This window comes from Gopherus evgoodei, chromosome 9, assembly GCF_007399415.2.
Source record: "Gopherus evgoodei ecotype Sinaloan lineage chromosome 9, rGopEvg1_v1.p, whole genome shotgun sequence".
NCBI lineage: Eukaryota > Metazoa > Chordata > Testudines > Testudinidae > Gopherus > Gopherus evgoodei.
The window spans coordinates 98,002,090-98,027,395 of record NC_044330.1 but is presented as its reverse complement, the minus strand read 5'-3'; the positions used below and the strand labels follow the sequence as shown (position 1 = coordinate 98,027,395).

The following is a 25,306-nucleotide window of genomic DNA, read 5'->3' as shown; positions in this document are numbered from 1 at the left end:
AATGTGCCTCATTATATCTCACAACCAGGACTCTTCTAACCCAAATACCATTAACAAGATCTTGCAGGACTCCTGTCCTGTCCTTTGGAAAAACGGTATCTTTGCTGAATGGTGAGAGAAGACAATGTGGACGCTGAGATCTCCTCTAGGGATGTGGAGGATTCCCCCCCCCCCCTTCTTCAGAGCTCCATTTTGAGTACATTTTAATTCAGTGGCTCTCTAGCACTTACTGTGAGTCTCCACGTCAGAAGTCAGCAATTCCTAAAAAATGTCAATTTTTGGCCATTCTTCTGTAGAGCAAGCCCCCACCACCCCAGGCCATGCGCAGCTGTTGTCTGGCTTATTAATTGTGGCTTGTCTCCACAGGAGGAGCCTTTCTGGTAGGACCTGAAATCCAGGGAGAGTCTAATGCCTGTGTATGCACCTTTTGAAGGCCTGTTTTATACCCACTTAATTCCCCCACAAAAAAAAATACAAAACCAAAAAAATTCCGCTCCTTCCTTATCCCTGTGTGGGCCCCATGTTAATGCAAGTGTCCTCTGGCTCAGATGGTTAGACAGGGGCTCTCTCTACAGCCAGTCTGTGCTGTTCCCAATTACTGTCCTCTGTTGCACTCCATCCCTCCTGCTCTCCCCGCCTCCCCCCCCAACTGATACAGTGAGCAGGAGGCTAAGGCCCGGATTCCTACTCTGGCGTCCTGTGTAGCAGCACAGAGCAGTTCTGCAAGGCGGGTAATTTGCATTTTAATAACTCCCTCATTTATATGTTTATCTGATCCTGTCAATATTTTGCATTTTGGAAATCCTGCTGACAATGTTGATGTTATGGACTATCAAGTCAACAATTAGATCGCTTACTTAAAAACACTTTAATTGTAAATCAGAGGGAAATCTATCTTTATTTTTATTTTAAGCCTAGTGCTAACTGTCCCATGTGTAGAAAGGCACAGAACTGAAAGATTTCTTTCCAGAATTTACTTTTAGCTATGTTAATTAGTGAATTTCTAAAATTGGTATTCATTTTTTCATCTCTCAAGAAGATTTTCTAAAAATACCAACAGGAACTCAATACAGGAGGAAACATGTAGTCATACAAGCATGGCACTTCAGAGGTAAGGCAAGAGGTCTGGACCATTGCTTCAGTCTCATCCTATTCCTTTCTGATCAGTTACTTACCTTCTGACCTATGGCATTAGTTAAAAGCAGAAGTGATGGATGCAAGTCACACCTTTTAGGGCTCCAATTGACATCTATAGCAAAACTCCCACTAGAGTTTTATTCACCACTGAAAGAAAGTGACACGCCTGTGGTCACCATTGTCACAGGAAAAATTGCTTTTATGGTTAACACTGCTGATGGCTTGCGCATTTCTGTTCAGCATTTAGTTGTGTGCTAGTGGTGTTCTGCCGTGGCCTTGATTGCACTGCACGCTGGTTATGATTGCTGTCACTTTCTCATGTGGAGATGAGGTTAATTTTTCTTTTTTAAGAGGTAGTAAAAATCCCTATGTGTTCATTGATTAGTATCCACAGATTTAGCTGTAGGCAATCCTATATTAAAGGAAATGTATAGCTGCAGGGGAGTTAATTTTTTTTTCCCCTCAGCCAAAGAGCTCAGAGAGTTCAGGAAAGAGTTAAATTTTTTTTTCAGAGAGACACAATTGCACATTGCACTCACAGGCAGTGTTAGAACAGATGCTGCCCTCTTTTACTATTCCACTTCGGCATAATTAATAAACAATCCAGATTGTTTGGGGTTTTTTTAGTGCTATACCTGGAATAATGAACTTTGTCAAAAATTCATAAAAGAACCTGTAACACCAGAGTGTGAATCTTGAGCATGCCTGTACATTGTTCTGCACAAACCAGAGACCCGGTCCTTCAAAGTGCCGAGTGCCCTCAGCTCCAATGGAAGTGAAAGGATCAGACCCCACCTAACCACTTCCTTATCGAACTACATAATGGCCCAGGCACTTGGGGCCTGATGTGATACCCCTGAAATCCACACAAAGATTCCAGTGGGTTTTGGATCAGTCTTGAAAATGAGCCTCTGTGCTTTGCTGTTGGTGCAGCTACATTGTATGGCACCGCTTTATGTGGGGTTGGCGCCACTTTGGGCGAATGCTAAATGCGTTTATTTGAAATCTCCTTTCTTTTCCAAGTAGTTCAGTTTTGCTTATCCGGACTAGAAATAATATTTTATTGTAAATGAGCAAGGAGGTTATTTTTGGGGGTTTACTCATACTGACACTTCAAACATAGTCTCTTTCCTATTGCGTAATGGTTATATAGTTGCAGCTATGCAAAAATAAGGAAATGCCCTATAAAGGAATACAAAATGAGATGCCAAAAGAGGGAACTTCTAAAATGGAATGGTCCATCCATGATGTCATCACATTTTTCCCATGCATTCCTTTTTACATCTATCTAAATGTGTAACTACAAAATATTTCCAGATGGGTTCAATATTATGAACTAATACATTCTTAAACACAAGTTAAATACAGTAATACTACTGGATATGTTTGTCTGGTAATAAACTGTACACTTCTTAATCCAGCAACACTTCTTAATCCAGTTTTTACTCCTTTGCCCCCTTTAAATCAAATGTTGGTGAGTTTTAAATGCAAAGGACTGATTGATACGTCTCTTTTGTTTGCTTTTCTTTTTGTTTCTTCACTTGTTTTAAATGGAAATAATTTTTTTTAATCCCAACATGGAGGGAGGGGAAATGAAGAAGGGTAGTTCCATTAGAAAACAACATGTAGTGACTGGATTCTACAGCCTTGCTCCTATTGTTGTCATTTACACCTGTGCAAAGTGGCTCTAAAATGCTCCGAGATCAGAAAAGCCGCATTTTACCCCTCTTCCTACTCTCACTTTACACAGGTCTAAATGATGGTGCAGGGTACAAGGAAGTGAAGAATCAGGCCTGCAGGGGAGAAAAACAATGGGCTTTGAATAGAGGCACAATTACGATGGCTTTTAAAAATGGAAAAAAGCAGAACACTTGAAACCTCTTCACTCCTGCTTAATCATGCCAGAATAGCTTTGTGCATCAGCACCTTTGATATTTGTACAGCGCTCTGGGAATAGTAGATCTTTATGTATTTCTGCACAGGCAATATAAGGAGCACAAAATGTATTGGGTTTTTTGTTTGTTTTGGTTTGGTTTTTTTGATCGGTCCTGCAAAATTATGTAGTTTTTAAAAAGGGAATGGAATATTGAAAGCTTTGTTTTATGTATGAATCGGCCCAAAAATTGGTTTTCACCATAGTCCATTCCAAATGATTAGGAAATAAACTTGGCATATGGCTCTTACTTAGACCCATCAAATATCAATCGGACAATCTGTGCTAAACATCCCTCACTACAAAAAGTACAAGGCTCAAGCCTAATAAATTTCTCTGACCTAGCGTATGGGGAGGGAGGAAATTTCAGTTTTAGCCAGGGTGACATTTCCCTCCCTCTTCCTGTCACGTTACATCATGTCTGGGTAATCCAGGCCTGAACCAGAGGGAGTCAGCTACAGTTTATGTCCGGCAACTGTGAGATGTTTAACTGCAACCAGCTTTGTTTTTAAAAGAGTTGCTGAACATTCTCTTCCCAGGCAACCACGCCAGCCAGATGAGACGCTGTTGGCTTGGATGCACCAAGGGCCAGATTCTGATCTCGGTGATGCTCATGAGAATCTGGAGTAACTCTGTTAAATACTTACTTCTGGGTGACATTGGTGCCCCTGAGAGCAGACCATGGTCCCAAGTTAGGAACTTGGGAGCCCAGGAGACTTTTTGGAATTTGTGAGGCCCACTAGCCCAGCAGGGAAACTTGGCCAGGGACCTGAGCTAAGGAGGTAGAAGTGCCTCACATTGCAGGTGGAAGGCCAAGTATCTTGTCTGAACTAATGATGAGAGTACCAGGTGAAGTAACCAGCTCAAACATTCATCTAGAAGTGGAGTCGCATGCTTTTCAGCTGAGTTGGAGGACTGTTAAATGACTGTCACTCCCCTACCTTTTCTGGATTCACTTGGAAACTTACTATGCCTGGCCTACTTTCTAGATTAAAGCATTTTGAATAAATGTCAGATTCAAACTTTTGCCCGAAATTTTCTAAGATCTTGTAGCTGCGCAATCAGAATTCAACAATCTTGCTACAGATTTTTATAATATTTTCGCCCAGCCACCTAATCATGACCATACAGGGGAACTTTCCCTCATACATGCTTCAGCTCTCTGTTATATGGCATTACATTTCTTCCATGCCTTCAGGTTCAGTCCTGTCCTCCAACATGTGGCATGCATGGGCTGTGAATCTCTGAAAGTCAGCTACTACACAGACTTGTTTGATTTTCCTGCCCCCCGTAAGATACAGGGCAGTTCCCAACATGTATATCTGGCGGCAGGTTAAGACCCTTATGAAGAAATGACTGCATTTGTGATGAATTGGCAGATCTGTTGACAGCTGAGATAAGTTAATGTAGAAAAAATGTTTTAGTATTTTACCTTTGTGGCTTTCCATCATTGGGAGCGAAATGTGTTCTTGGACTGGAAAGCTTTCATGGAGAGTGGCGCAATTCCAGTAGGTAAATGGAAATGTCATAACTAAGAGACAACAGCAGTTTTGTTTTTGTTTTTTCATCCTAAATGAAGTATGTATGGCTTAAATGTTCTGACATTTCAGCAGTCTGTATTCTCAGCTCTCGGCATAATCTCTGTACAGTATTAGGAAACGGAAGGGTAATTTGCTAGTGATACTCAAAAAGAAGTCCACATGTTTCTGTAGTACCTGTGTCTTTTCAGTGCTTCTAAACAAGGGCTCAATCCTGAGACCCACTGGAGGAGCCCTTGCATGAAGTGAGGACCACAGCCTTGTCCTGATATTTCACCATATTCTATTTTAGGTTTGGAAGAAACCTCTCATGTTAAACCAAAGTCTCGTAGAAAGAAGGGCTTTGGAAAGCCCAAACCACGTATCATTTTTCTCTCCCCCTACCCTAGCCCTGGCAATGCTGTTTTGCACTCTGAATACACCAAATTAATAATTGTAAAATCCTGTGCCATATTTAAAAAGGAAAATAACTCTGGCAGTAAACCAGAAAACCTCAAACACATTGTACACCTAATCCACAGTAGGTGTAACTACTTATGCATCATACTGACATGCATCTCAACGCAGTTCTGACACCTTCCCTCCCCCCCAAAAAAAAATTGGTAATCTCACTGTAGAAGCTTTCATCTTTCCCTGTCCCTGTGCCCCACCTATAAGTTGCAAATATTCAGATTTTCCACGTTATGCGGCAGTCAGATTACATCACTGTGCAGCTGGAAGTTGTCAGGGAAGAGAAACCTGGTGAACAGAAGTTAATTTATTTGGAAAGATCATCTCCAAAGTATTAACCTTTCAAAATTAAACAGAGTAATTAATAGTATTTAGTTATTGGATCAAAGATAGGGGAATTCTTAGCTCAACTTTTTAACTCCTATCAATGGGGAGACTAGAATTCCATTTGTAAAATTCACATGGGTTGGGATTTTCTAAGGGCATTAGGTTCCAAATCCCACTGAAATTCAATAATTGAGCACCTAATTCCCATAGGCTCTTTTGAAAATCCGAGCCAAGAATCTTAATGAATAAAAATCTTTCCTTTCCATAATTTCTTTTCCCCTGACCCATTAACATGATGTATGGATTCCAGGAGTACTTCGTCAGTAAATCAAGGCATCAGACTATTGTCTCCATATGCAGTCCAGTCCTGAGAGGAGAGCATCTTGGTTTCGAAGGTGCAGAGATCAGGTGTCTGATTAACACAGCCACTCACGTGGCTAATTCATTTTCCTTTTGTGGTAAACCTGTAGTTTTGAAACACTTGAGACACCAGATGCTGAGATGCTTCTTACACACTGAGACTTGCACTGGCTGCTATTGCTGTGGACTGAGGTTAGTAATGCTGGAGTCATTTTCAAAGCCACCCCCATGCGAGGAAGGAATGGAAACAAGTGGGCAGCCACGCACAGAACATTCAGAGAGTTCCCTTGACGCTGTTTGATTTGATTTACGTTGCTGTGCACAAAGTCAGCTTTAAGTTTCAAGCCCTCCTTTCTCCTCCCTGTCCAGCTCCTTTTATGGGGATTTCAGAAGAGGAACTGGACCATCTGGCGTAATCCTGAACAGAGCCACATGCTTTATTCTGGGTATTCTAAACTACTTTTTCTATTATGACTGATAACTCCAGTCTGGCTGCAAAACCAGTAACTGGATGGCTGTCTCTCCCGCCTGATGCTTGGCACTCAAGAGCTAACACACGTTTTTGTTATGTGAGCATAAGAGCAGTTAAATAGCTCACTGGTTAAGATGTAGCTGGATTTAAGAATAATAAATTGACAAGTGTAAGTGAGGAAAGTGGCAAGTTGCTGTTCAGAGCTTATCATGAACCCAAGGGCCACATCCTACTATGGTCCTGCAACGATGTCACGGGGCAGGACTCACTGCTGCAGCGCCTCCTGCTGGCTGTCTCAGGAATTAGTGTTTTCAGCCTCTGAAGCACCCTCTGCAGGCCGGTGTCCCGCTGGGCCCAAGTCCCTCCTGGACCCCAGTGCCCCTTTCAGGCCAGGGTTCTGCCCCCTAGCAGTATCCCCACAAATCTGGGTCTCCCCTCCCCAGGGAACCCCTACCTGCTATCCCCACCTTGCCTCAGACTATGGCTACTGCCACCCTTGATCTAGGCCCCGTTCACTGGGGCAGACTGCAGTGTAAATGCCACTCATCACCAGCAAGGGGGGGCTGGCTCTGCTGCCTACCCTTGGACTGCCCCTCTGCAGCCACAGTACCCTTTCCAGCCTTTAACAAGGCCCACAGCCTGCGGGGTTTCCAGGCTGGAGCTCCCCAGCTCCTCTGGCCTTCCCCCAGCCCTGCTGCACTCTAGGTACTCTGTTCAGCTCCCCAGAAGCCAGGCCCTTCTCCCTCCGCAAGCTGGAGAGAGACTCATTTAGCTCCTGGCTTCCCTGGCCTTTATAAGGCCAGCTATGGTCTGATTGGGATGTGACCCCAGCTATGGCTGCCTTCTCCAATCAGCCGAGGCTGGCAGCTCTTCCTAGCCGCAGCCTTCACGCAGCCTCAGCCCTCTCCCAGGGCTGACTTCAAGCCCTTCAGGGCAGGAGCAGGTGACTGCCCCGCTACAGGTCCTCTGTGAAGAACTCTTCCATTGGAGTCTGTTTTGACTTTAATCTGGGTGAAGTTCTGCTGCTGCCATCTGTAATACAGACATGTGGCTGTGGAGCTCCATCTCAGTCCTTTGGTGGCCTTCTGCTGTGCTCAAGACAAAGCTGGAATCTGTAATATTCAAAGCACACCGCAGTTACCCCTAAAATGATCCGTTATTTAGTCTGCTTTCCCTTTTGCTGTGTTTGGAAAGGGGGGAAAAAACATGGGGATAAGACTGAGCTACTCTAGCTATGCTGTATTGTGTGGGAGAATTTTTTTTAACATGAACATCTAAGGATAAAAGTGCACCAGTGATGCTAAAAAAATTATCTTAACTATGCAGTTATTGAGCATTTTTAGTGCTATATTTGGTACTATGCAGACAACGAGACTTGCAATCTGGACATATAAATTAAACCCTGATCCTGCAAGGGCTTGAACCCAGGCTTAAATCCGAAGAGACCACTCATGTGCTTAAAGTTAAGTGTTTGCAAGTTCATGGGCTTAATTGTTCAAACAGGTACCACAGTGTGTGTTTGAAGGTTGATATTATCTCAGGGGTATAGAGATTTTGCTTTAAAAGATAAAAATATTTTTTGAGTGGATTAAAGTCATCTTTTTTTTAATTCCACATATTGAAACTTTTGCTGTGTTATCTGATAAATCATCTTTTAACACAGTAGGTTGCAAACAGCTTCTTGTATACATGTATATGTGAGATTTAGTAAAGAGTATTTTAATATCAGTGGAAACACATGCTCCACTTCACAGCTTTCACTGGGTGGCCTTTTAAATGAAGAACAAAGGCTTAAAAAATGAGGGTTTACAAAAAACCGAGAAGTGTAGAAAGCTTGAAAGGATGTTAAATTCATTTCTGTAGCTAGAACACCATTTTCTCTAACATCATTTGCACAAATCAGCATTTATGTTGTCAATTTACAGTGATGAATGTGTGATTAACACCGAGCCTATAGGACAGAGAGGAATCTGTCTGTAAAGAGATTTTAACCACAGCACCTCTCTCCACTGAATTACTCTAACATTTTTATGATTTGGTGGGGATAATTTTCCAGATCCCAGACTTTTTTGTTTTACTCCATTAGTCCATAGTAATAAAATATCAGATGAAATCCTGTCCCCATTGAATTCCATATTAAGAACCCCTATTGATTTAGCTGGGGCCAGGATTTCAATCACAGTGGGGAGTCTGGGTTTTTTTTAATGACACTGTATTTTGGGAGCCCTGAAATAAAATGTACCTTGAGTTTCCTGCTAGCCTAGACGAGCTGTGAGTAACAGCCACTGCTCAAGGAGAGGTGTGTGTGTGCGCGTGAGAGAGAGAGAGCATGTGCAAGTGTCTATTGGTCCAGGGTCAGATGTTAAAGATGGAAGGATACAAATAAAGACAATCAACCAATCTCTGTTTCAATTCTAATTAATATGCTGGGAGACCAGTAGCTCTGCTGTGTGGGGAAGGATGAAACTGGTAGGATGAAAAGAGGTAGTTAGAACTGAGTGACATGTTAACAGCCAGACCCAAAACCACATAAAATATGACTTTTTCCTGTCTTGTTATAAATTCTCCACTCAGCTCAGGTTCAGCAAGGAATCCACGAAGACTCATGAGCCTTTTGCTCTAACCTGGACTGGTTTTATAGTTGTATGTTAAACTGGACAGAATTCATAGTTTCATTTCAAGTTTCTGGGGTTGTTTCTACTTTGAAATTCCAAGTGACTGTCAGGGCACCAACCCACAGAAGAAATATTAGATGGTGATGGAGTGTGTGGGAGAGGAGGAAGTTTCACAAATTTCTTAATTCTCCCATTCACTCCATTTTCCTCAGGCTTCTGTACTTCACTTTTGGTCAGGCTAGAAGTAGCAATACAGATCCCCTAAGAGATTGTATTGTGGGTTTAATGTTTCGAGTTGGGGTTCAGAGAGTTGGGATTCTCTTTAGAAAACCTGCAGTCTTGAAATGGGGAGAGACCTTCTAACTGCACTTCTGAACCTTTTGCTCCTTGCTAACTCTAGCAAGGCTTTCACATTACATTACATTGCTGCATTACTGTCCATGAAAACTTATGCCCAAATAAATTTGTCAGTCTCTAAGGTGCCAAAGGACGACTCATTGTTATTACTGCATTAGTTTCTCAATATAGCAAGTGGGTATAAGACCACTGATTGATTCAGTATTAGGCCTTATAACATTAACGTTCAAGAGCAACCAAGTAGGTAAGGTTAGAGCCATTATTCTTTTCTGTAGGGAAGTGTAAATATTTTGGACATTGAGCCAAAAATGCCTCATTCTCTTGATTTCCTAGCACTGAAATCTGATGGGTGCTGAGCATTTGGGGAGAGTCAAGTTACCAGTTTGACACAATCAAAGGCTTTGACTTCAGGCTGCTTAATCCCTAACCATATCTCCTTGACAAAATGCAACCCTGATGAAACAACAGGAGTCTGTCTGTCTGACCATCAGGATTTAAAAAGAGAAAAATAACCTGAAGCAGAAACCAGTGCAAAACTATGGGGGGGCACAGTTGGTTGTATGGTGAAGGATCTACTTAGATTGTGATTCAAGGACTTGTGCATTTTATCACTAGTTCTTGTTAGCTTATGATCATTGTACCACTGTGCCAGCATTGGAAGCTAGAAGAAAGGAAATTAAGAGTGTATTTAAAATCTTGTTTGGCCTAAATAGCGAATTCATCCCTTTTTGTTCAGTGGAGAATATCTACACTTCACCATCCTGGCTATTGCCACAAGAAATGAATGTAGGCTAAGAAATTACTGCAAAAGGCACCATAGGACTTTGAAATTAATGGACTATAAAAATACATAAAAATGATACTATAGGTATTAAAAGCGGGACCCTATGAGGTAACAGTGATGGAATAGTATTGAATCTGAGATTGATTTGATTTACAGGCAGATATGAAAGAAATGCTCTTGTACTCCAACTTAAAAAACAAAAAGGCGAAGAACTACTTCTTTCTTCAGCTGTCTAGATAATAACACTTGTCATTAAATGAAACGTAAAAGTTACAGCTAAACAATATGCATGATGTGATTGCTTAAGTCTTCAGATGACTAATTAAGAGGCATCCGAACAGAAATCTCCTGCTAGCAGAACAACACAGGAGTAAGTGGCAGTGTCCTGCTCTTCCAGATACATTTGTCAAATGCAAATTTTTCCGCTGAAAATTCGGTTGAACAACTAATGCAATTAGCACAGACAGTAGCTGAGCTGATAGAGAAGGGTGCACTAGTACGACCTGTGCATCAGTCTTGATGGAGCAGAGTTGTACCACTATGTGGGAGTGGCTGTGCCCTTTAACATGAGCCTGATTATTCAGACTAGCCCACTAAATAATAGCAGAGCCAACTCCCTTTTTTCTTTCCTCCAGTTTAATGTCACGTCACACATGGAAAGAAACATAAGAGTTGTTAGTATCACAGAGAGTGTGATGGAGAAGTAGATATGTACTGGCTGAGATTGTCTTCTCCCTTGCATTGATTGTACACTGGCATAGGTTGCACTGATCTCAGTGGTGATGTTCTTAATATTACACTGGTGTGAATGAGAAGAGAATCTAGCCATTGACTCTTTTCCAAATGGCCCGTATTAGAACTCTAGAATGAAAACAGAGTGTAGCATAACTATACATCCATCTTCCTGAGACTTAGCTGAATCCAAATGTCAACGTGAAAAAATCAAGTCACTTCCCTAGGAGTTTTAGTATTTACTTCCTTTAATTTTTAGTAAAGATTTCAAGCTTTATATACAGAAGCTTATTAAAGGTAAAATGTAAAGCTAATTTTACTAAAGAAGATACTTCTTGGCAATTCAGTCCATTCTGAATTTCCAGTTGGGATAGGTGGGCATGCTCTGAGATGACATCTTTGTTTCCAGCAACCAGGATTTGCTGGATTTTTTCATTTACCGGCTGAACCCTGTAGTTCTAAGTACTTTCAGTTGGGTTTACATGTTGTGTTGTAGGGTTACTCAAGGCAGAAGATTAATTTGAGTACAGGAAGTGACAGAAAGAGTCGAAATTTAAGAAAGCATCTATCATTAACTGGAAAAGAGGCGATGTGTTCTGAATTGTTACAACTCGAGGTAGGAAGGGAGGCTGTGATCATTCCAGGTGTTTCGTACAGGCAGCTCTCCTGTTGTAGGATTTTACAATGTAACCTTCATCTGTCTGTCACATCAGCACAGACTGAAGCTATGCGGTAACAGCAGATTGTGAACTGGAAAGGTAAATCTGATTAGGCCCTTTTTTTAGTGTGTGTTAATAGATACTGTGTTTTTGTAATACAAACTTAAAACAATAAAAATGACAACATGCTAGTGGCTAATAAAATAGTTTAGAGAGAACAGATTTTTTTTTAATACAGTTATAGGTCCCTCCGATTTGACACATGATCAGACAAAGATTGATTTACAGAGTGAGTAATCCGGATAGAATGACTGATGCTAAAAGTGGGGAGAGAAGTGCCCCTGAAGTCAATGGGATCTTTGCCGTTGACTTCAGTGGGTGCAAGGTTGGACTCTGAGAATATAAAAACTTCACTGAGGAATTATTTTGTGTGTCTATAACTTTTAATAGATGATCCCTATATATTTTTGTTCAGAAAAGGATAGAGTTCACATTTCCATTGTAAACTAACAAGTGGGAACACATTGTGTGTCCAAATAAGCAAAACTCCATGCAATGTACACTCACTAGTTAATAACTAATTCTTTCACTGTAAAAATTATAGTTACATCCTCAGTTCCTCTCCCTTCCACATGGGTATTTCCATGTTCATGATCAAGAGTAGGTTGATGAAAACATGAAGAGTAGGTTGGTGCACACTGACTTTTCTTGAAGAAGTTCAAGGCTTTCTCTATCCAAAAGTTGTCTCTGTGGCTTGCCTATGCTAGGAGAAACGGCGTGTTTTTAACATTTGTTATAATCCTAGTATAGACAAGGCAAGTTGTAGTTTTTAACACATGCTAGTTAGGCAGGGTAAACCCTCCCCTTAAGTTTACTAGAGAGAGTCGTCTGATGACAAAATGCCAGCTTCCTAGAGATCCCCTGATCCTGCCAAGCTATTGCTTCAGTAAAAGATCACCTTTATAAGCAGAACAAATTAATTTCTTTCATGTTAGCAGCTGGACTTTGTGCACATTATTAGAAACATATGAGCCCCTCCTTCTATGGAATTGTGGTATAGTAAAATATGGACTGTCCTTGTAATTGAAAAGCTTTCACACCAAGTACATACACAAGAGAAGTGCCAACAAGAAGATAGGTATTTAGCAATTTGGTCACCCTTTCTAGTGCATTCAGAGAAACAGGGCTCCATAGCCAGCAAGCCAGAATCTTTAGCCTGATCCTGAATTAGTAATGTACAATGTAGTTTTGACTGGGTGCCTGGGATGGACCACACTGAGAATGCCACACTCAAGGCAGACTGTAAGAAACAGGCAGACAATCCCCCAAAACTAGTGGTTTATTCTATACTTAGATTCACCAAACCAATAACAAAGGAGCTTCTGTAGCACCACACTGGCTAACTAGAAGCCAAAGACAGTCTCCGTTAGGCATTCCAGCCCCTTGGCTCTCATCCAGACACACAGGTCTAATATAGTGAGAAGTTACTGAAAACCCTATTCACCATACTTAAGATTCTTCCAGTCCCAAAGGATCAGACACTTATGCCTCCCAGGTCAATATATATTTCAGATCTTACTCAAATATCATGCTGTCAGACAATCCTTAGTAAACTAACTAAAGATTTTATTAGTAAAAGAAAAGAAGAGATGTATTGAATGGTTAAAGAATTCTATACATACAAGTGATTTTCAGTGTTCATAGATCAGGATGGTAGCAGTGATCATGCTGGCTTGCAAAAATCTCTGGTAACTTCCAAATGATTGAATGGTCCTCAGTCCATTGTTCAAAATACTCCGTTTCGTTGTAAATCTACAGTCCAGAGGACTGGAGCAGGAATGAGGTAAAACGGAGGTATCTCGAGTGTCTTTTATATCTTCTGCCATGTGCGTTGAAATTTACTGTCCCAAACAAAGCCCCTGTATGGAAAGTTACTAAAAAAGATGTAGTCCGAGGTCACATGTCCACATCACATGCCCTTATAGATCTTGCTGAATCACAAGGGTGGCCTTTGGCTCCTTGTTGTCTGAGGCGTCCTCAGGAAGAGCTATCGGAAGAGTTCATTCTTCTGAATGATCCATCACGCTTTGAATTGTCCAATGGGCTGTTGAGACTGAATGTAAACTACCTTGTGGATGTTACCCCAAGAACAAACACATTTGAGATACAGATACATAGTCAATATTCATAACTTTAGATACAAAGCTGATACATGGATTTAACCTGGTTAATCATACTTGACAATCTAATTTCTCCCTTGATATCTTACATGATATATACCTTGTACAAGATTTGTAGCAATTATATAATAATGGTATCAATAATAAATGGTCACCCATCTTTTATACAGCATCACAAGAATATGTTAATGTTTTCTTGTAACTCTGTCTTAATGAAAACAAAACAGAAAACCTACAACTAACCTTGTCTATAATATGATTCTAGCACACAATAAAAACAAACCTTTTCTTTTAGTGTAGATATGGCCCCTGTGGCTTCTCAGATTATTCTCTATTCAGGAGTTGGTATTTCTTCTTGGATGCAGCCCTGTAATGTCCACTTTGGCCACCAGAATGCAGTTTGGCTGCCAGGAATGATATTCGGGGATATGCTAAGCCTGCATACCTCTTAACGTGGTGACAGGTTCTTCCCTAGATGACTGTCATGGGGCCCCTAGTCCCTGAACATATCTGCAACTGAGCATCTAGTCTGTTTTTTTCATTGTCCATGTGCCATAAGGCAGCCAACCTTCCACCTGCAGGCTGTGCATCTTTTTGTTTGGGCAGAGCACTAAGTAACCACTACCATTTAAAAAAAAAGTGAATGTATATCTTAACCACTTCATGGTAACTGTACTTTGTCATAAAATGCCCAGTGGAATTCTTATCTTTATTTTTAATAGAGAGTTTTCATGGATTAGTAGATCATTAAACTACATCTGGATCGTGGAATTGTGAGTCATTGCAGAGGTGAAAATCCTTCCAATCTGTACATTTACAACACAGTAAAGAATTCAGTGAAGTTTATCTGTTTAAATGGAAAATTGCCAGCCTCATTTTCACATTACACTGCTGCTTTTGTCTGAACAGATAGAAACATTTTGGGCTGATGTGCAGAAGTTTGTTGAAACCAGAGACTGAAGTTTCGGTGTCTGAGTGCTGCAAACCACTTATATATATATACCACTTCTAGTTTTGACAGTGTCTAGCATTTTTAAAGAAAAAGAGAGAGAGAGATGAACTCCAGTCAGTTCAGTTAAGCAAATCATAGATTCTGATTTTATATTCAAAACCAAACCATCCAATCCCACATTCACAGTTTGCAGGGGTTCTTGAAATAAAAACTCTGCTTCCAGCTTAAAATTCACAATTCAGTGTGTCAGAGTGTAGCTGTTCCCTTCTACTTAGCCTGGGTGGAGGTTACATTGCCTATCCCTTCTTCTCAAAAGATAAGCATGCTCCCTCTCACCGTTATTCATATGTCTTCACAGCTAGTTGGTGACCTGAATTCCCTCGTTTTCTGAAGCACCCTTATGCTGTCTAGAGAGCTTTTTGTGTAAAGCTCTCAAAATGGTGGAGAATGCTGATGGATACTTCGAGAGTTTAACTTCCTTCCTGGTGGTTGGCTGTATTTTAACAGCTGGGCTGTCTCCTGACTTTAACCAAAGGAAAATAAATGTTATAGAAACTGGGATTTTCAAAGAGGGACCCAACTCTCATGGACTTTCAGTGAGAGCTGGGTGACTGACTCTCTTCAGCCCCTTTGAAAGACCCAACGGGTGTGTTCAGTTGGTGCTATCAGACCGAGAGAGGAAGGAATCTCACTGCACTACCATTGAGGGAGAGAGAGGGAGTGAAGATGAAAGAAGGTGAAATGGTTGCAAAAGAGGAGTCCAGTGTGGGCTGTGCTGAGGCTACAGTTCAAAATGGTCTCCCCCTCAAAGCAGGCTGTGTGGAGGTTGAACTGCTAGTGTAGGTTGTATTGCACCCAGTGAAAACTTTTGTTTCTACTGAGTTGTGTTTATTTGCAGAAAGTACCAAATCTGTGGCCAGCTAGGAGTTCACGTTTTGTCCTTGTGCTGCAAGCCATGACTGCCCAGCTTCCTCGCAGAACCCAGATTTTCCTTCCAAAGCACAAGTTTCTTACCGTTTTCGGCTAACGGAAAATTACCTGGAGCTGTTAGCAGTGTCAGGACTATGACGTACACACGAGCAGTTCTGATTCCATCCAGTAGGGGTAATGGTATACATGCACAGTCTGTTGCATAATTAAATTCCTTGCCTCGGTCAGGTGCCCGACAGGAAGAAAACAAAAGACAATATGTTTGTAAAAAATTTGGAGAAAGAATGTCCTTGATATTTTGGAGAGCCTCTAACATGCTTTTAAATGCCTAGCTAGGAGATCTCCAGCATTCGAAGGTGAGAGCTGCACTAGCTGGGCTAAGAAGCAGCTCTTCTGGCTTATCCCAGCAGAGACTTTTGTAAGGATTGAGGCCAGGCCTACACTACAAACTTACATTGGTGTAATGACGTCGTTCAGGGGTGTGAAAAATCCACCTCCCTGAGCGACGCAGTTATACCGACCTAACCCCTGGCGTAGACAGTGTTATACTGACGGTAGAGTTTCTCCCGTTGACATAGCTACTGCCTCTCAGGGAGGTGGATTAACTACGCTGATGGGAGAAGCCCTCCCGTCAGCAAAATAGCACCTTTACTAAAGCGCTACAGCAGTGCAGCTGTGCTGCAGCAGCTTTTTAAGCATAGACCTGCCCGGAGTCAAATACAAAGCTGACTGCGTGTGAATCGTTCACTAGCAAAAGGTGACAAATGGCAGTGCATTGGATAGGACTTTTCTAATGTGTGCTGAGTGATCTCAGTAGAAATGGGTTTACTATTTCCTTACATCCACAGGGCCACTTCCTTACGCTCCAGGCCTCTGCTCTTTCCATAGTCCCTCCTGTAAAAATGCAATAGTATTGACATTTCACACCTTTCCTTTGTGTCTTTATGCCTGTCTGTTTGGGGAAAGGGAGGTAGTGGTTTTTAAATAGTAACCAAATTTTTTGGCGGGGGCATCAGGGGAACAGGTGAATACCAATGTGGAAGTTGGGGAAGGCCCCACTGGAGCCAAGGATCAGGGATCCGCAATCCGTGTCCTATGGTTGCCATAGATCAGGGCCTAAATCTGCAATGTGCTGGGTAAAAGCTCGGCAGAACCGTCTTACTCAACAGTAGGTTTAGTAGTTACATTTTTTTCTCCCTAATGATTATCTCTGCATAGTGTTGACCTAAATTAAGAATGTCTCGTCGTTGCTATAGCTTCAGTGTGTGTCTAATGGAAGGAGGGGTCTGATGGCAGGCAGATTGGAAGAAATGAAGCCCCACTGAGTCCTGCATTTCAGCCCATAGCAGCACGTTCCTTTCAGAGTCTGGGTGGGCCGAGGAACAAGTGGTAGGGAGTTAATGTAGGCTGGCAGTATGGGAGGGGGAGGTTGGCTTACATGGATAGCTCCTGTTTTTAAGAAAGAAATGAAGCTGAGTTACTAGGCAGACAGGCAAGGAGGCTTATTCAATTAGGTGTTTTAACAAATGGAATCATGCTACCTGTCTCGCTTCTCAATCTGATTGCTCTGCTTCAGCCTTTACCACTTGCACCCTGCAGCTCTCTCTGCTTTAGACTAAGCTCTTCAGGCAGGGGCCCTGTCTTCTTCTGAGTGTTTGGAAAGCGCCTGGCACAGGGTGGGAATTGCCGTAATCAAAATAATAATGATCTATGTAAGGTTGCCAACTCTGGTCGGACATATTCCTGGAGGTTTCCTCACATGACCTAATACTTAATTAAAGATTACTCTTTCATTCTTGGAGACTTCAGGACAATCCTGGAGGGTTGGCAACCCTAGATATATGTGAGTGTGGTGTAAAGAGACTGTGGATCCCACTATGGTGATGCTCCACCTTGGTGTGAGCGGCCTCTCTATCCACAGCTTCAATCTGCCCCATATTGATTTAAACTGGGTGTAGCCCACTGGGCTCCTGATAACAGGCCAGTGTAGCCCTCAGTTGGTATAACATAGGTGGCCTGATCTTGGGCTGGTGCAGGGGAAGTCTGGCTGTGTCTCACTGAATCTGCCCTTCATTCCTTGCCCCACTGAGACTGCACAAGCATAGGCAGAGAACTGTTTCTCTACTCACAGGTTGTATGTGACAGATTAGATATTTATAACCGCAGCTGTAAAACTTACTTGGAAGGAGTAGTGTAAACAATTATTATTTATTCTTGTTATGCTACCGTTATGAGCTAGCAGTGCTACGTGTTTGTAGCTTCGGCCTTTCCCAGAAATGCAGCCTTCTCATTCTGAGATAAAAGTAAAACTGGGACAATGTCATAGTCTCGTTTTTAAAAGCAGACCAGAGATAATGGAGACTTCATAGTTTAATGTGGCAAAAATCAGAAGGGCTGCCTTTGTTTCCCAAATATTTCTTAAGAGGCTATCATGTGCGCTCGAATGCATTTTAATGAATTTTCACAAGATCACATGAGAGCACATTGGTTGCTTGTCTGTTTAGTCCTTGTTTGTGTGTGTGAATGAAGCTTTTACAGAATTAGCCATGTACAGTAGTCAGTCAGCACAGTTATGTATACACATGCATTCATTGCCAAATAGAGCTTTCCTGCATAATAGCCAGCACAGAATGGGGCAGAACACCTTTTGATTGCTATTCTCATTTATTTGTTGCCAGATTACGAAAAGTGATCTCAGAACTATCCCAAAGGAAACGGGGAGAGAGCTGTAGTAAAGCAACCCTTTCCCCTAGGAGGAGCCAGTGCCAGGCAAGGGAAGCTGGCAGGAAAGCTAGTGAAGAAATTGTCTGAGGAGGACATGTATACACCACTGCCAAGTCTTGGTCTGGAGATGCCCCATAATAACTTGATTGATAAGGGCCTGCAATGAGCAGCTGATTGAATTGGTTCACCCAGAGGCTCCTGGATATGGACGTCCTAGCACGCCATGATGATCTGCTGCCACTGCAATCAGATTAGCTAAACTAGCAAGTGTCTCTGTAATGTGAAGCTGAATTTCTCTCCCCTGTACTTATCAGAACTGCCACAGTGGCATGTTAATGCACCGTATTTCCCAGTGAAAGCATTCAAATGGGATTTAGGGAGTTGGGGAGAAAAATCTAGCAGGCTCATAGCAGAGATACCAAGGTGGCATAGCGTGTACTGTAAATGAGTAATGAATCGTGTGCTTGAGCATGGAATACTTAAGCATACCTTTATATAATATAATATCAAATCCAATGAGTGATTTCCACACCTAGCTGATAACGAATAAAGAAGTCTCCAGTATATTATTGCCATCTTTTATTTGCTTGGGGTGTTTCAAAGGTGGTATTTTAACCTTGCAGATATGGGGCAGTATTCAGACTTGTCAGAAGCAAATACAACCCTACTGAATTCATTGGATTTACACCCACTTCCACCAGTGGTGAATTTGGCCCTGTGAGTTTTATGGGCACTAGCTGCAAATACTCACCATGAAAGTGAAATGGCAATATCTTTTACATATTAAAAAAAACCTTGTAGACATTTTATTATACTAAAAAGCAATTTTAAAAGCTCAAGTGCTACTGGGTACCTTGAGACTTAGAGACAGATTTGCAAGGGGTCAATACTCAGTTAGGGGTGGATTTTAAAATGACCTTAGCTCTGATTTAGGAATCTATACAAGGTCTTACTTGTCAACCAAACTCTGCACCCAGCAAATCCCATTTGGACACTTATGGCTGGATTTGCCACAAGAGTTCGGCGCCCAGCGAGCTGGAAGGTTTTAAAAATCCCCTGTGGATGCTGAGCCCTTCCGAAAATTCTGGCCTTAGTCTGTGGAGGCCTGTTTCTAGTAATTCAAGGTGGTAATGGGGTTTTCCTGTTCTCTTCACACTTGCTCCCCAGTGCAACAGTTAAGCAGCTTTTCTAAGTGTTCTGAAAGCAGTAAACTCAAGAGTCAGGACAGACATGCAGTTGGCCATGTATGGGAGGCACCCCCTCAGTTTTCCTACCCAAGGTTTCCGGGGGTGCTGCTTGGGATCACAATGTGTTTATTTTGGAAATGGGAAGGAACTAATGGAAAGTTCTCTAAATGTGTGTGTTTAGATTTACACAGCTGTGCCTTACTGGCATGTCTCAGAGAGCATGGCAACGTCGATTCAAACATACCACGTCAGCCCATTTTTATCAGAGTAAGAAAAGGGGCACTTCAAATAAACAAAAAACAAACGGTCAATCTCCCACCCGGCAGCCCATCCATCATCAGACCGAGGACTTGTGCCGTTTTCTAGTGATCACCAAACTTAGGCTGTGTCAGGTTAGTGGAATAAGCAAATGACAATCTATAATCCTTCACCAAGCTTGCTCTGCCAGAAACCCCCAGATGCTTACATCTACACACTTTAAAGTGCTTTAGCTATCACTGGGTGTGGCAAGGAGAGCAATTGTCTTTCTCACAGTCAGGAATCAAACTTCATAGGTTTCTAGAGACCAAAGCCAGAAGACAACAGGAATCTAGTACAGTTGTCAAAGAACTGGTGTATGTTCCTTTTAATTAACACATTCAACAAGCAGTCACCCGCATTCTGCACCAACTCTGACTTCCACGTGCTTTTCAGGTGCAGCCAATGTAGAGCCCATTGAAGTAATGCAGTTGGGAGGTCACAAAGTCATGGATCACTGTAATAAGGCCTATATCTGAGAGAATGAAAAAGGCTTTCTTGGCCCTAGGCCCCAAATGTTGCTTTTGTAAGCAACGAGTAGACCAACTCCATCCAAAACATGGACAAGAACTACCCCTACCATACTCGCTAATATTCCCCTCTATCCTCAAACCCTGGAGCATCACCACCAGATTGATCCTTTGCCATCTCACGTTCCTCCAAATCTCTCTGAGCTGCACAGTGAGAAAGTGGAGGTATTGCACCGTCTAGATTTGATGATAATCATAAGCCTTGTTCACAGATGAATGATACTACAGGTCCCATTAACAAGCACCGTCCTCCCCATCCATTGAAATGGAGAGTTGACAAAATAAAATCTGTGGAACCCAGCATGAGCAATCCCCTGGGAGCAGATGTGGAGTTGCACAAAACCTATCCTCTAGGTCCTCCCTGACAGAAAAAGGCAGCCAATGCAAAGCGGGTAGTGTTCAATCCCCGATCGCTCTGCCATTGACTTCTGTACTCCACTGTGGCAAGAGGCGGAAGCAGAGTCGATGGGGGAGCGGCGGCAGTCGACCCCACACCATGAGAACGCAAGGTAAGTCGACCTAAGATACGTCGACTTCAGTGACGCTATTCTCGTAGCTGAAATTGCATATCTTAGGTCGATCTCCTCCCCACCTCACCCCAGTATAGACCAGGCCTAAGAGATTCTTCAGGGACACCTGACCGTTGTCTGTTGCTTCTCTATGTTAGGGCTCAATGCTGAGGTTAAAACTGGGGATATGCTTACAAGCGTCATTTCAAAGTAGCCTCTCCTTGGCTACTAAGGAGAGAAAATATAATTCTCAGGAAGCAGGACCAACTGTTTAGCTGGGGCCATGCTTCTGAAAGGGGCCATGGAATGCTGCAGTGGATGACTATCTACAATTGTCTATTAATATTACATAATGGGGAATATTTGTCTCCTGCTGCCATGCAGGCATGTTCACCAGTGGGGAAGAGAATATTTACTTTTGTTTGTCCTTTCGGATTTTAAGCTCTTTGGAGAGTGATTGTGTTTTACTAGATGGAGGTTCAGTGCCCACCATAATGGGGTTCGATCTTGGCTGGGGCCTTTAGGTGCCACCATAATACAAATAATACCTTACAGTAAAGTAAACTAGAGTGGGAGTTTTTGTTGATAAACCTGGGTGCAGTTTGGTCATGACACTGGGGTTAATGCTTTATATTCTTGCAAAAGTGCTATGAGGTTGCTTTAATAACCATGAATGATTGAGAAGACCTGATTGTTTTAGATCCCACTCAGAAGAAGAGATGCCTGTTTTGAAAGGTTTGTTTTATTTCTGTCTGAGTGCCCTGCACATGCGTTACCAACTGAATAATAGATCTGTAGAAACCGTATAGTTAAATTTGCTTATAACACCACTGCATGCTTATAACACCACTGCATGCTTCTATGTCCTTGTCTGCACCAGAAAGGGCCTGCAAATCGCTCTACTAGCAAACCCTCCTAGCAGCGACATAGCTGATACATGGAAGTTCTTTTGCCAGCGTAGCTTATACCAGTTCCCCCCAAAAAATAAACTATCGAGGCAAGAGGACTCTTTGCCTGGTATAACTGTGTCTACCGTAGGGCTTTTGCTGGCATAGCTACATTGGTTAGTGATTTGATTTTTATTTTATTTATGTATTTATTTATTTCCCCCCCCAGCATAGCTAGGCCACAAAGCGTGCTGCATTGTGGAATGATGCACTCGTCAGTTCCCACCCGCCCAGAGTGTTGCGATCTCACTGCCCTGTGTGGTCGACACTGATGCCAACTAACTGCCTTTTAGCTTGTACAAGCAGCAGCCATGCGGGGCAGTTAGATTGCAACACTTTGGTGTGCTCTGCAGTGCCCAATCCTGTAGTCCACACTGCAGCACAGTGTCAACATACATTAATGTGTAGACCAGGCCTGGGAAAGGCTTGCAATTTTTGTATCATCCTAAAATGGTTTCAGAGGAAACGAGGGATTTTTATTATTTGCCTGCAATCTCTCTCTCTTGATAAATAACATAACTGTAACGCCTTTAAATTGAAGTAGCAGTGTTAATGACTGCTTAATCTTATGACCCACAGGCCCTGGTTATTAAAGTGAGGACCGCAGATAATTACATTTAGAAAAGACTGACATGTCGTGTCAATGGAGCATTAAAGAGCCATTGTTTTCAGCTTCACTTTCTTTACATAAAGTAGGAAGTGTGATCATATTTGTCAAGATTACTGGATTTTTAATTCAGCATTTAGTGAGCATCGAGTTTTTCATGTGTCTTTTTGTGCTTTACAAACCCTGTAGGTTTTGTGAAGGAGCGGCAGTCCTTCATATAAGCAAAGCTGAGGCTAGTGTGGATTTAGAAGAAACAGAAATGAAGATTTTTGCTGCTGTTTGGTGTTTGAAGTCTGAAACATCTGTGGCTGGGGAGCTTGAAAGATTAAAATTTGTTTAGATATTTGAGGGTTGTTTTGCTTTCTTTAGAAAGTATGCTGATTATTTCATATACCCCGTCTTTAAAGAATGTAAAATAATTTAGCTGTCTCAGGTCTGAACTTAATACCCATTGTTGGCAGTGGGGCACCAACTTTAATCCAGGATTCTATTCAACTCTACCATTGTTTAGACAAAAAAAAATAGTTTCCATAAAAATGTTGGCATCTGTGTTATGCAGGGAGCATAATGTCTTCACTGAAATGATACCAGAAAGTATTTTTTTAAATTGTGCTATTCATAAAACAGACAATGTATTACAGTTTTAACATCCGGTTTAAGACTAACATGTCAAATTTAGCATTTGTCTGTTAACTTCCATACAGTTATGTCCACTTAAATCCTGGCGGACTTTGTCCCAATAGGTCTGTCTCAGTATTTCACCTTGCAACTTTAGAATGTGGTCTAAGGCCAATAACATGTCCTTTTCTTGCAGTTACAGGGATCCATTAAGAGAAAACTGGAAGATGACAGCTCCCCTGCTTCCAGTGGCATGCCTGATGTCATTTTCCCAAACGACAATAAGAGACTTTGTCTTGATGATGTAACTCTATCTATGGGCCAAGAGACCAATCCCAGTGTGTCTTGTCCAGATATGCAGAACTCTCCATTCTCCACCAATCACAGCACTTCTTCCATGGGAGTAGCTGGTCATTCAGCGCTACTTGAAAACAATCATATGAATGGCAGTGGCATTGGTTCTCCATTTTCGATACCACCCAACACAGAAATAGGACAGAAAGGGACGATAGGTGGACAGAATAATGTTGTTCATTATGACGAGAAAGGAAACAATATGCAGTCTGTGGACCAGGAGCTGCAAGATCTGTTAGAAGAGCTGACAAAAATGCCTGATCCTTCTCCTAATGAGCTGGATCTTGAGAAGATCTTGGGAAGCAAGGCTGAAGAGCCGCTTGGTCTGAGTCACCCACAGTCAAGCATAAGCACCACGCCAAAGTCCTCTCCCCAGACATCTCACTTGGAGAACCACATTGCGAACAAAGATTTTTCTCCAGGTTGCAATCCTACAAGTGGAGGATCACCCCAAATGAGGCCTCCATCTGTTGGGGCTAACTATCCAGTTCCTCCCCCAAACAAAGCTGTTGCATCACCCATCTCTTCGGGAGCACAGAATAAGAATCAGGCACAGTCTATTCTGCCAGTACCCTTGCCCAACATGCCTACATCTAACTGGCATGCACAGCAACTAAAGCAGCTAGCAGCAAGCAAACAAGTGTCTACTACTAATAAGCAAGTACAGGCTCCCAACTGGCCAACCATGTCCACTCCAGGTCTTTCTCCGCCTTATAGGCCGGGATCATCCCCCCTCCATCAACCTTTCAGCCCTCAAAATGTCATGGTGTCTGGCATGACTTCTAATAGTTTACCAGGAAACAATATTCAAAGTCCTCAAAACACTCTGCTTTCAAGCATGGCTTCCAGTAACAACCCGTCCAGCGGGCCCTCTCCACCATATGGGTCAGAGAAACTTTCCAGTCCAGCGCTTAACCAGCAGCCTTTCAGCCCCCAGAATTCCATGCTATCCAATATGACTTCAACCAGCCTCCCGGCCAATAATATTAAAAGTCCACAGAACAATCTGGTTCCCAGCATGGCCTCCACAAATACTGGACCCTCCCCAACGTACAGGCCAGAAAAACTGTCAAGCCCAGCTCTGCACCAGCAGCCATTTAGTCCTCAAAATACGTTAATTCCTAACATCACTCCCACCAGCAATCCCACCAGTATGCAAAGCTCTCTTTTTAAATTGATGACTACAAACCAGTCCAAAAACATGAACATAATTATGCAACCACCATCTAATGGCTTGCAGAATGAGAATCCTGTTACCCAAGACCAGTTTTCTTTCAATAACACCAAACCACTGTCTCATTTTGCATCGGAGTCAGCTACTCCAAAGATGTCACCCATGACTGCCAATCCAGGGCAGCAATCCCTCATTCACTATCTCCAGCAACAGCAGCAAGCTCCAGCCACACAACAGTCTCCACAGGCTAATAATACTCCGTTCATCGAGCAACATCTTCGACAACTGATGCAACCACCTCGGATGCAGAGACACATGCAACCTGCTGCTTTGCCATCTCAACCCAGACAGGTTAGAACATTTTATTCTGTATTAAACGGGTTACATTAAAACACTGATGTTTTTGTTGAGGTTTTCCTCCCCTACCTCTCTGCTTCAAATATAGCATCACCGAGCCCTTTGGATATGTGCATAGACATAATGGTAACAACATTCTGGGGTGCTTGGGAGTAATTGTATTTATTTCTTCACTATGTCATTCCATCATACACATCCTAGCTGTTTCCCCTAGCTGAGTGGATAGTTTCACACTATTGTACAACAAATATCTCAAACCATTTACATTACTTTTTAAGGGAATAATTTTGCTCTTCTAGTTAGCTTATTTTGGTAGCCGTGACGATATTCACATGATGGATTTACCAACATCTGTCACTCTCTGTTAAAATAATTTTTCATACTCTGAACCAAATTACACCCCAAATTACACCTCTGAAGCCAGGTAGGCTCAGGTTGGATGGAAAGTGACGCCAGAATGTGGCCCTTGTACGTTTAACAATGCAGTACTTGAGTAGCCAGGAGACAGATTTGAAATACCTGTTACAAAACTCACCAAAAAATGACTACCTTTTGGTGAGCGCCTACCCTTCCCTA

The 25,306-nt window shown here is 42.3% G+C and overlaps 1 protein-coding gene across 2 annotated transcripts in view; it reads left to right on the top strand.

Annotated features, from left to right (window-relative positions):
- The window catches only part of MAMLD1 (mastermind like domain containing 1), a 100,712-nt gene that overhangs the window by 39,241 nt on the left and 36,165 nt on the right, over positions 1-25,306 (top strand). For both annotated transcript variants that reach the window (XM_030575734.1, XM_030575733.1), the window contains exon 2: positions 23,042-24,724. In XM_030575734.1, the coding sequence (XP_030431594.1) occupies positions 23,042-24,724 (1,683 nt within the window). The remainder of the gene's footprint in view (positions 1-23,041; positions 24,725-25,306) is intronic.